Below are 11,628 nucleotides of genomic sequence, written 5' to 3'. Positions count from 1 at the left end.
GCTACGAGATGTACGTTATGTACCAGGACTCAGCCAAAGTCTCATTTCAGTGCGCCAGACACAGAGTAATGGATATTGTATATTGCTTAGAGAGCGGTCATTTGAGATGCATAGGGGATCACTGGTGATAGCCAAAGGTGCTAGGAGTGGTCTGGTATACCCTTTGCATATTTCTGACACATGAGGCGGTGGCCTCTCTGTATTTGCAGTCATGTTTGAAGCGAGAGATGAGGTATGTTTCTTTAGCAGATGTGCTGTATGGAGAGCAGGTTGTGCATTTGTCTTGTGGTGAAGTTCACGTAGACAGTGGTATCTCTGGGGATGCATAGCTTTGCCAGTCATCAATTGAGGTGACATCAGTTGAGCCAAAGACCGATGCATTGTTCTATGATGCATCTAATACGTTTGAGGATACGTGCGAGGAAGACACTGTCCTTCAGATAGCTGTGTGTGATTGTAGTGGTGCTGATTTTTTGGTTTTGCAATCAATCTCAGTAGATATGCATTTTCCAGACGATGCTAACATGGTGATGCATAGTCAAGTGGTTCCTGATGAGGATGCATATGTCACTGAGGTTGGTGACAGGGATAGATTGGCACACATAGTACATGTTTCGTCGGCTTCCGGGTCTCTCATGTATGACCTTTTGGTCTCAAGACCTGACCTTGCTTATGCGGTTGGTGCATTTGCAATGAGAGTTTTCAGTCATGTGATGACTAACACTGGCATTGTGCATTGTGGGGCCATGCAGGTCGTTACTCGATACCTGCATGAGGAGTGTCATCGTGGCTCTAGCCCTAGTGGTATGCATGTTGCATCTACACTAGAGCGGTTATAGATGCACTCACGTGTTTTGAGTGAGCTAGTGGGCATATGTTGAGACCTATCTTCTCTCACCTCTTGTATATACTAGTTGTAGGCTAATCTTCTCGCCACTTATCATCACATAGCCTTTAGTGGGAGAATGTTAGGTAAAGGCGGTGTGCCTCATCATTCTTTTCCTGTGTCCGCGGCCAGTGTCCGACCGCTCACATTTATCTCCTTATTCTTTATACATACAAAGAATAAGGAGCTCTCACTCATTCTCACATTGTGCTCATACAGTGAGATTTGGGAGCTCCACCCACATCCTGTGTACTCTCTCTCTCTCTCTCTCTCTCTCTCTCTCTCTCTCTCTCTCTCTCTCTCTCTCTGTGCACACGCACTGCATTCCCGCACTCACAGGTCCTTCCCCACTGATTGACTTGGAGCAGTAAAAGAATGTTGTTGGCTGCCTCATATGACTGACTTATTTCTGACTAGACATTTGTTACACAATTTTTGTCCTCGGTTCCTTCAACACCTGACCTCGTCAGCGACATTGGCAATGTGCCCAGCTTACTTTGCGGTATATCAATGACACCTTTGACCATGGTGTGTTCTATGGTCGCTCCAAGGGTTGCACCCTACTTGGTTGGTGCGATTCAGATTGGGCAGGAAATCTAGATACTCGGTGCTCTACTATAGGAGTAGTTTTCACACTTGGCTTGGGATCCATTTCATGGAGCAATAAGCGGCAACCCACCGTTGCGCTATCTTCTACATCAGTGGAGTACATAGCAGCTTGCTATGTTGCTAGTGAGGCCATATGGTTACAGAGATTACTAGGAGAGTTGTGTTTTCTCAAGATTGCTACGAATCATCTTTTGTGTGATAATCAGAGTTGCATTGCTATTGCCAAGAACCCTATCATACACGCTCGGACAAAGCACATTGAGGTGCAATACCACTATGTTCGGAAGCGGGTTTTGGTAAGAGATCTTCATTTGGAGTATGTCACTACAACGGACAATGCAGTAGACATCTTCACGAAGGTTGTACCTTAGCGGACTTTGGCTTCTCACCTTCAACTCATTTGTGTTGTCTCACCATCCGGTGCTGAGAGGGGGTGTTAGAGTTACACCACCATTGCTTCGCCAATTTGTACGGCTAGTGATTGTTCCAAGTTGGCCACCCATCGCACATCATGTAGATTGCATGGGCGGACAATTTTAGCACATGTCCGGTCGGTCATTTTCTGAGCTTGGCTGGGTGCACACATTTTTAGCCATTTTTGGGGCTTTTATGTTTTTTGCACTAGTTACACATTTTGCCTTACCTCAACCTAACATTCTATAAATAGAATGGTTAAGGTCTTGTAGTCACATATTGTGTATTGAGAGCATCATTTGCAGAGCACTTGTGCGCTCTCTCTCTCTCTCTCTCTCTCTAGCGTTTTTGAAGTGCGTGGCTCACACTCTCTCTGTTGCTCACTCTCACATATTTGACCATTAAAAAATTGTGGGTAAGCTGCCAAGGGGTAACCTTTACTAATGATATTATCCCTCTAGGGTTATTTTTCACCACTCCTTCCCTCAAGCCTAGGGTTATGGAATGTCAGCAATGACAATGATAATGGCTAATGATACATTGAGCCTTGTAGCAATCAATCGGCCAATCAATCCTGTGATTTAGGTAGCTCAATCAACTTCTTGTAATCAAGGCAAGAAGCTTGTAAAACCCTCATTTTGACTCAATGCAACTTTAGATTGTGACATAAGAGCATGAATCTCTCTCTCTCTCTCTCCCCCCCCCCCTTCGCACCGATAGCACTCTAATTTTCAATAACTACTAATAGACCCTATGGATTTCCTTTGGGAAATTTTAGCCATCAAAATTTAGAATCTAATCCCCCTTTTGTTGTTGTTAGAAGGTTCTTTATGTTTCATTTCACAATAAAATCCTTTTAGAATTAAAACCTGCAAATAGGAAAAAAAGCAAGGCAATGGCTCCAATACCTAAACAAACTCATACAAACACCCAAATAGCTGAGTTTGCATTTGAGTTTACCACTAATGTATTCCAAAAAAAATCTAAATCTATTCATCTATTCCACTCCAAATTTAGAAGCATCCCTAAAGTATGGCAGATAGAGAGTGCACATGCACGTGCATATAAATCTACACACAACACCATCATCGAAGCTTCTGTGTGTATGTGTTGCATGCACATACACTTGCACAAAAACGTACACAAAGAACCATGTTTGAAGCTTTTGGAAAAAGTGATCAAGTACAATCACTGTATCATTCATTAGCTAAGGCTTGATACTGTGTGTGTGTGTGTGTGTGTGTGTGTGTGTGTGTGTGTGTGTGAGAGAGAGAGAGAGAGAGAGAGAGAGAGAGAGAAGTAAAGCAAACTTACAAAAGAGGGGCTCGCAAAATCTTGAGGGGGGAAGATGTATGGAATCATGCAAAGCAATATATGGGTGAGGCTTGTTGTAAGAAGAGTGAAAGAAGCTAGTAAATTCTCCCTCTCTCTTTCATCTAGCACTACTGGCACATGATTCCCTTCCAACTTTTTCAGTTTACCTTGAAGTGTCAAAGAATAAAGTAATATCCCCTCATTTCGATTTTTATCATGCATACTTCATTGCTTTGCATATGAGCGTCATAAACACGTATACAGAAAATTGTACGATAAGGCACGTATTCACCTGTACAAGTCATTGAACTTGTTGTATTAATCAAGATCTCATAAGCAAGACTCAAGGATAATAATGATTTTGTGGAGCTGGCTTTGGATCCTTTTTGCTCGTTTATGAGAAGTTGAAAACCAGATATGAGAATAGAATGTATACATAAAATTTGCGTTTTCAACTGGAAATCTTGAAATTTGAGCCAGCCTTAAATCCTTCCTACAAAAATTTGAGGTGGCCATTCTTTTGTTTGAACAGGTTTTGGATAAACCAGAACTACCTTTTCACGAGCCCAGCCATGAGTCATCATATATATATATATAAAAGTGTGTGGATAAATATCTATTTTTTTATATGCATTGTTTTTGTATGGTTAACCAGCATAAAATGCCATACTCCCTCTCATGCTTGCATTAGTCGGGAGAGATGTGGTGGCGCTTGAATCCTCAATGTTTGAGAACACGTTGTTAATTACATGTGGTAATGATTATGTGTGGATGTGTTGGTTAACTTACCTAGTTACATACATATAGGTGTTATGTATGTGCATACATTTACATAGGTGCATGTGTATGCAGACACGTACATGCGCGCGCACACACACACACATGCACACACATGTATGTATGAAAGTCACTGACTTAAAAGACACAGAAGTATTTATGATGCTCACACATGAAAAATTGATATTTGCTTAATGTCAAAAGGTGAGAAATTTTTAGAGTAAAAGCAAAAGTGTGCAAGTGACTTTATGGCTAGTTTGTCGTGTGTATTGAGGAAGGAGTGAGTAGTTAGGAGAAAGAGAACTCATTTGTCCTCCCGTATGAAGTCACATGAGAGAGCTTTTCCATTTCCTCACTCTTTGAAGAAGAAGGGAGGAAAGGGGCAAAAGTGTGCAAAAAGTGTACCCTAAGCTTTCAAAATGCTAGCAAGGACTTCACAAGGAGTCACATGAAACCATTATTATCAACCCTTTGCACCCATTTCCATTACTTTTCCATTAGTCCGTGACTGAGAGCGAGTATATTCTCCTAGCCATCAACTCTATATATTTGTCTTGAAAGAATTTTTATTTTTCCGAGATTGGGGAGACCTAATTGCTTCTAAAACCCAATTGAAGAATCTTGAGTGATTCCCTTTAATCAAACATGCTTGCAACCGTACTTGTTCTTTGACATTTTTATTGACATCAATTTAAGATATGAAAAAAACTGACTAATGAGCGAATTTTTTTTTCAATTTTTTCATATCTTAATTTCATGTCGAGGCTCGAGGTTGGTGTATATTTCTGATGTTCTTAATACTATCCACTCACAATTGTGAGTTTTGCAAAAAAAAAAAAAAAGATATGAAAAAAACTATATGTAAAATGGGTTCTGAAGACTTGGAAGATCCTATTTTTCCAGAATGACCTACTCTTGGGAGAAGAGTTTGGAAGAACCCAACTCTCCCAATATTGCACTCAAATTGTCCACTTTTTCTATTTTATACATATTTAGAAAGCTAGGAACAAGCGCATTTTTGAAAACGACCAATCGAGGGCAAGCTTTGAAGAGATCACCCAAGAATGCAAGGGAATGATCATATCTATCAGAAAATAGAAGAACTATGAAGACTAGAGGCTAGCAATTGGATTTGGGATCTATCGGACACTTCAATATAAGATCCCAGGGACGATGTAACCCCGTCTATATAATTTGGTCCCTCAAGGCACCATTCATGCTTGAGAATATTTGTACATCTCTTTCTGGGATAATATTACTCTTCCACTCACAATTGTGAGTATGACAAAAAAGAAAGATATGAAAAAGCTTAAAAACTTGAAAAACATGCTACTGTACAAACCTTCAATTTATCATCCATTTTTCTTACTTTGCTAACATGTCCAATGCATTTTATTCTCTCTTTGATAGCCATGTTCTCTATTTGGTGCATATTACCTCAAATTTCTATCAATATGTTCACCCCTAGTGAAGGCGCGGGTATCGTGAGAGCCTACGGCTACATAACCAACTTGACTAGTAAGGAATTTTTTTGGCATAATCTATCATCTCTACATCCACTTATTGCCGATCAAGATTGTAGTGTCTGCAACTATCTATAGTGATTGCCCTGCAATTTGGGATGCAGGTCCATCAAATTTCTCCTTGCACTCTTGGACATCAACATAAAAAACGCTTACTATAAGTGCGGTATTACATCGAAGCCATCCTTTGATTTGCACAAAGCAACAAAGAGCTCCATAACTTGTCAACTCGAATCTTCTTAGTTTTCAAGCACAAGCAATAAATACCATACACAAGAGGTTGATTATGTTTGACTAGAATGCCTACGCTCTAGATTTATGAAGACGAGTGGCCCAAAAAAACGAGTGTTTGCAAAAAAATTGGGATTTAGGATATTTTTTACTGGCTAAAAGTGCAAAATGTTGACTTTAATTTGAGCTTGTTTTGGAGGAAAAAACGTAAAATTTTAAGGCAAATGCCTTAAGTTTGGACCTATAAAGTAAGAGAGTTTCAAGTGTGCCCTTTTTACGTCTTGTTTCCAAAATAAACTGTGAAATTCATTGTCACCAAAAAAATACGATGTTTGAATGAGAAGGATTGTGTGTGTAGTTTTTAATTACGTCTTTGTTGATGTCGTAGGTATTTATGCAGTACGCATTAGATTTAGAAGAATGCACTAAGGCATATAAACTTTCATTAGGTATGGATAGTGTGTCCAAAGGGTGTTTTCCTTGTGGTTAAGGTGAGGGCCCTTTACACAGACCCACTATGGTTCATCCCCTGCGGAGATGAGGTGTGGGTGAGTGGGCGCAATCCCATAAAAACTAGCTCCCGCAAACGAGACGACAAAAAGACAAAAAAAAGTATGGATAGTGTATATGTATGTAAATGCATGAATATGTCTACATGTATGCCATTGTGGATAAAAGAGTAGAAGGTTCTTTTGGGGTCTCAACAACCGCTATTTTGTGATGCCAAAATCAGCATGGTGGCATGGCATGACAATTTTCACTTTTACAAAGAGTATATAGAGGGAGCCACAAGGAGGTGTAAGATGACAAGAAGAGGTAGTTTTCTACGTTATGTCTTCCACCTTTGCAAGGGAGGGCCCCCCATGTTTTTGTCCATGTTTCTTTATATATAGAGGTAGTTTTGAGATAGTCCATCATTGTCTTTCACCATCCCATGAGTTTGCATCCTTTTGGATCTTGCTATCCTCTCCTTTATGAAATTTAACGTGTGTGTTGTGAAACTATTGGTTCTAGGCTTGAAAAACAAAGCTTTGGCTCTTTCTATCCCCCCTCTCATGTTGACAACTAAATGTTTTTGTCTATCATGCCATGTGCATGCCTTCCAAAATAGACTATTTGTCCATTTCCAAGTATTTTCACCATAACAATCTCCCTTTCTTGTAGTCTCTCTCTCTCTCTCACACACACACACACACACACACACACACACACACTTACTTTGTTTGAAGAAAGTGTGTCTTAGCTTAGCCTTGAGCTAGTTAGATCTGGTTGAGAGGAGTGTGAGAAGGAAAAATTCCACTTGGATTTTACAACAAAATAGTGTAAACATGGAAAACAAGGTGAGAACTCACAGTGGTGCCTGCATAATGGTAAAATTGGAAGGTGTTCATTTGAAGGAATATGTAAGTAGATTAGTGGTCTAACCAATGGATGTAGTTAGTTCAAATTTCCTCGGTTTGATAGTCTTTGTCACCCACATTTGATTGAGTGTTGACCCGTAGATAGTGTGTGGTTGGTCAATAAGCTGTGTTAATTGGTAGCATGACAGAACATCTTTTAATTTTATGTAGTTGCGGTTTTCAATGCTTGCATCAATGTTAAAATCTCCCAGAATGAGAATTGGGATGTTGGGGTTTTGTTGCTTCAAGGTGGAGTTCAATTTATTGTAGAAGGTTGTCAATGGAGATGATGGTGGTTAGTATAATGAGAATATTGTTAGGGCGAGTGCTGGCAGTAGCTGGATTGTTGTGTAGATGAATTCTATAGCTCGGCTAGCATGGATGTGCGGCAAATGAGATGCGATATTGTTTTCGTATAGAAGAGACGCTCTTTTGAGGCCGTTTGAATGCAAATGGTACAAGTTGGTGATTAGCATCAGGCTTGTTTTGTTTTGCAATTTTGTTTCTTGTAAGCACAGCACAGTGGTTACGTTTGATTGCTAAGCATCCTCTCTCAAACATCCCTTCACTAGCCAAGCAAATCAGCAAGCTATTTAACACATGAAACTTGAAAGGAAAATTGGATCCAAGCTTTTACAAAGAGGGTTGTGCATAAACTTGTTCAAAACTTTAAGAGGCAAATTTGAATGAGGCAAAAAGAATAGAAAAGGTTTGATGCTTTCAACCCTTAGCCTTGCATCTGTAAGGATATACGCCTTCATGTCCATAAGGGTGAGGAGACTCAAAATATTCAAGTGCTAGACCTTGTAGATGTGGCCACCTTTTCCATTGTTCCCTCCACATTACAATGCTCATCATGACCCAAAAATACTTCTTACTCTAGAAAAAATCCCAATGTGGTTTAGGCACTGACAAGCTTAACATGGGCACATAGAAAAAACTCACAGTCCCCTTGAGAGCCGCCCCTAAGTTTACTTAAGCGAAGCAACACAGAAGAAGGGACGAGTCGATGATGATGTTCTACACAAACCTAGCATATGGTAGCCACCATTGGACGATGATTCAAATCTGCTATGCTCCTCGATAACTCACTCAGTCAAATTGAAAGGGAACAAGGTCATGGTTATTTGACATTGAGGCAATCCACACAAGCAAAAAAATATATACGACCATGTATCAAAAGACCTATTTAGGAAATTTGGGAATTATTCAAGTCTCATTTCTTATAACACTATTAAAAAACTTAGTATTTTTGTGTAGTTTGAGCTATCATTTATTGAGGGTTACACTCTATGTCTCATATACCCCTTAACACATATCAAGAGGGATATGTGTATTTGAATACATAGTTATATGCATAGACTACAATGACATCAGAAGCATGAGGGAAGCATGGCAGTAAACTCAATTTGTATTACTCTCATTGATTCTCTTCTTCCTCAGAGAGTGTATCCAACCCAGCGAGAGGGTCATTGTTTAGGTGGTACATGGGGTTTTTAGAGAGAATTTTTATTCTCTTTGGTTTGGGTTGCCATTTTTCCGCAAAGTCCCCCTTTAGCCCTCTTCCAAGCTCAAAGGCCGCTGCTTCCCTTTCTATTCTAGCTACTCTTTGTGCCAGCTCCTCAATGTGTATTATGGGGTGTGGCCGTTTTTTGCTAGCTCTCTCTTCCACCTTGGCCTTTCCCTTTTCCTTTGCTCTTTTCTCTAGGTGATCCTCTTCTTCACTTTTGTGGGCTTTGCCGTTCTCTGGTGCCACATATGCGGTGGTTTTTTCCTTCTCTAATTCCTCTTTGGAGACTCTGCTAAGTCTGCACCTTAATCTTGTAGAAATAGGCGGTGCCCTAGGTGGTACCTCTTCTTCCTCCTGATCCATCTTGCTAGCCAACCATAGATTCTCCTTAGGGGGGGTTGGCAGTAAATTTTCCGCTTGGACTATAGCATGATATGCTATCCTAGTAAGTACCTTTTCAGTCCCCCAAGAACAATATTTTCTCTAGTTTCTTGAGTAATATGGATGTACTAGGCATAATTAACATCGATTGACCCCTCCTTCCATGCCTAGGTAAAAGTAGATGCCACTACGTGATTAGCACAAGTATATCAAGGTGTCCTCTTTGTGGTGAAATGGAAGTGTTGGTGATAAAGCCAAAGTGCCAGCTCTATTTTTCTGTATCAGAGATCAGTGAAAGATGTTGATTTGTGTGTGAGGATAGATTTGGCTACGAGTTGGCGGTCTCTCATCGGCTTTCCACCCTTTGGCAGCTTCAATGCTTTAGCTATTTTCTCCTCTGTGATGTTCACTTCCACTAGGGTTTTGTTAAGATACAATATTGTGGCTCAATCGTCTTCATTGATGCTGTGCATTAGCTCATATGCTCTTTGATAGTGACTCTGCATGGTTTCTACTGGATATAATCTTTAAGGCCTAGCTTTTTCCACACTGGTCTGACCGTATCTTATTTTGCTAGATCTGTGGATTCTTTTGACAACATTTGTACTTTCACCTTGCCCCTTGAGCTCTTTTGAAGGTCCTATGGTATACAGTGATATGATGGTCCTCTGACTATATGATGGTCCTCTGACTGGTGGTCTTTAGCCAGCCAAGCAACATTAGCTTCCTTAAGTGATTACTCTTCTAGTTGGTATGGTGGTAACTATGGCAACTTGGACTTCATGCTTTTCCTATTTGGATCCCCGAAGGGTGATGCGAGAGATCTTGTCATGAGAGCATTAGAGAGTACCTGTCAACCTTGTTCCAACCTGTACTAACAAGTAAAAATGTGACATCACCAGTTAAAGTGCAAAAAACCCAAAATCTAGCAATTTTATCTTTGGCGCGCCTAAGATGCAGGTATGTGCTTATGATTGCAAATTGGTGCCAAAGTGAATGTACAAGATGTCTATATGTTGTAGGTGATATGTAAAAAGTTGGATGGCTTTTTGGACTCTGTGGTGAGACTTACATGCAAATTTGTGTCCGCTTTTCTCACAATTAGAGCTTGTGCTTGGTTTTTACGAGTTAAGCTTTGTCAAACTTGGTGAAAGTTGATATAAAGCCTCAATTAGACCCTATAAACACATTCATGATGAATTTTTTATGAGAAAAAGTTGAATATATCAGAGTTCTATCTTCAGCGTGCCGAAGATAATCTTGCATTGAATTGGACTTTTTCTGGCTTGATGTCTCTTGGGTAACCCCAATAGGTGCTAACTAAGATCTATGGAAAAATTGAGCTTAAGATGTGGTCCAAAAAGTTCTTTGTGTGTATCCTTGATGAACAAGTGCAACATAGTGAAGTGCATGCATGATGTGAGAGTGTCAGGTTGATACAAGGTGTGTGAAAGCTATGGAGATCATGCTTATGAAATCAAAATGTGAAAAAAGTGCTTTATGCATGAAACAATATCTTAGGTGTATCTAAGATAAATATTGCCTAAATTAACATCTTTTGCCTTCAATTTTCTATGTATAGATTCTACTAGTTTAGTTAAGGTTAAATGTGGCTCCGGTCTTGTGTTTTGCACTTGGTGTTGATTCCCTTGATGTCGATGGTCCTTGCCTATGTAGAGTTGGAGTTTAGGCTACCAAGTTGTGATTGTTGACCCCCAAGAGGTTACTGCGGGTTAGATATAGCTGTTAGAGTGTCCCTCTCAGGTTTGGAGTCAATTGGGTCAATATTTTTCATGGAAATACAAAATGTCACTTTGCAATAAAATATGTTCAATTTTTCATAAGCTGATGAGGAGACCTCTAATACACCCCCAGTTCTCTACTAGCCTTCTAGATGATGCCAGCTTCAAGTGGGTCAAATATGGTCCCCATTGGAGTCCTTTATCTTTGGTGCGCCGATGATGCTAGGTTAAGGAATCTGCTTGCATTCTCACTTTTGACTCCACCTATGTGTTCATTTATTGAGATAAGCCCATGGTTCCAGTCTTGTGTGGTTTGGATGCTTGGTGTGGCCGGTGTAAGTGTTGTTCTTCTCAAAAACTCCCAAATTCCCTTGTGTTTCCGTGCCCCGTATGACCTGGGTGGTGGATAAAGTGCTATTCAAAATGCTTCATATTATAGGTAGGAACTTACCCCTCATGGGGCTGGAGCGACTAAGAGCTGACCGACACGCATAGAAGCTCACAAAAGATCACCAAATTTCACTAGCTAGAGCTCTCTAAAAAAGGACTCCTAGGTCTTGAGCGGTATACTCAAGGGTTGTCGATGGCAAAGTATCTTGTTGGGTAGCTCTCAAAGAGTAGATCTTGAAGTAGTTTCTCTTGTTCCTTGATAGTGCTATGTGCACCTTCCAGAGTCATGGTTCTGGAAGAAGTTGTCACTGCAGTGGATGATGTTGTTGGTAATGGTCAAATCTTTGGTACCCATTTATACATAACTGCTGTGGTTTAGCCTTAAATTTCCATTTTCAACAGTCTTTGGTTCATGCTTGAATTCAGGTTTCTGCTTAGGTTTACATACCCA

General features: G+C 40.2%; 1 protein-coding gene across 1 annotated transcript; it reads left to right on the top strand.

The window, feature by feature from the left end:
• Positions 1-500: 500 nt before the first annotated feature.
• On the top strand, positions 501-1,866 carry LOC147422366 (secreted RxLR effector protein 161-like). The gene is made up of 3 exons (XM_086503052.1): positions 501-752; positions 1,304-1,388; positions 1,469-1,866. Exons 1-3 carry the CDS (start codon positions 501-503, stop codon positions 1,864-1,866), a joined length of 735 nt encoding a protein of 244 aa, XP_086359178.1.
• Positions 1,867-11,628: the final 9,762 nt, after the last annotated feature.

Source organism: Adiantum capillus-veneris, chromosome 27, assembly GCF_014529385.1.
Source record: "Adiantum capillus-veneris isolate H3 chromosome 27, ASM1452938v2, whole genome shotgun sequence".
Classification (NCBI taxonomy): domain Eukaryota; kingdom Viridiplantae; phylum Streptophyta; class Polypodiopsida; order Polypodiales; family Pteridaceae; genus Adiantum; species Adiantum capillus-veneris.
The sequence above is the reverse complement of the archived record's forward strand: the minus strand, read 5'-3'. Positions and strand labels throughout refer to the sequence as shown.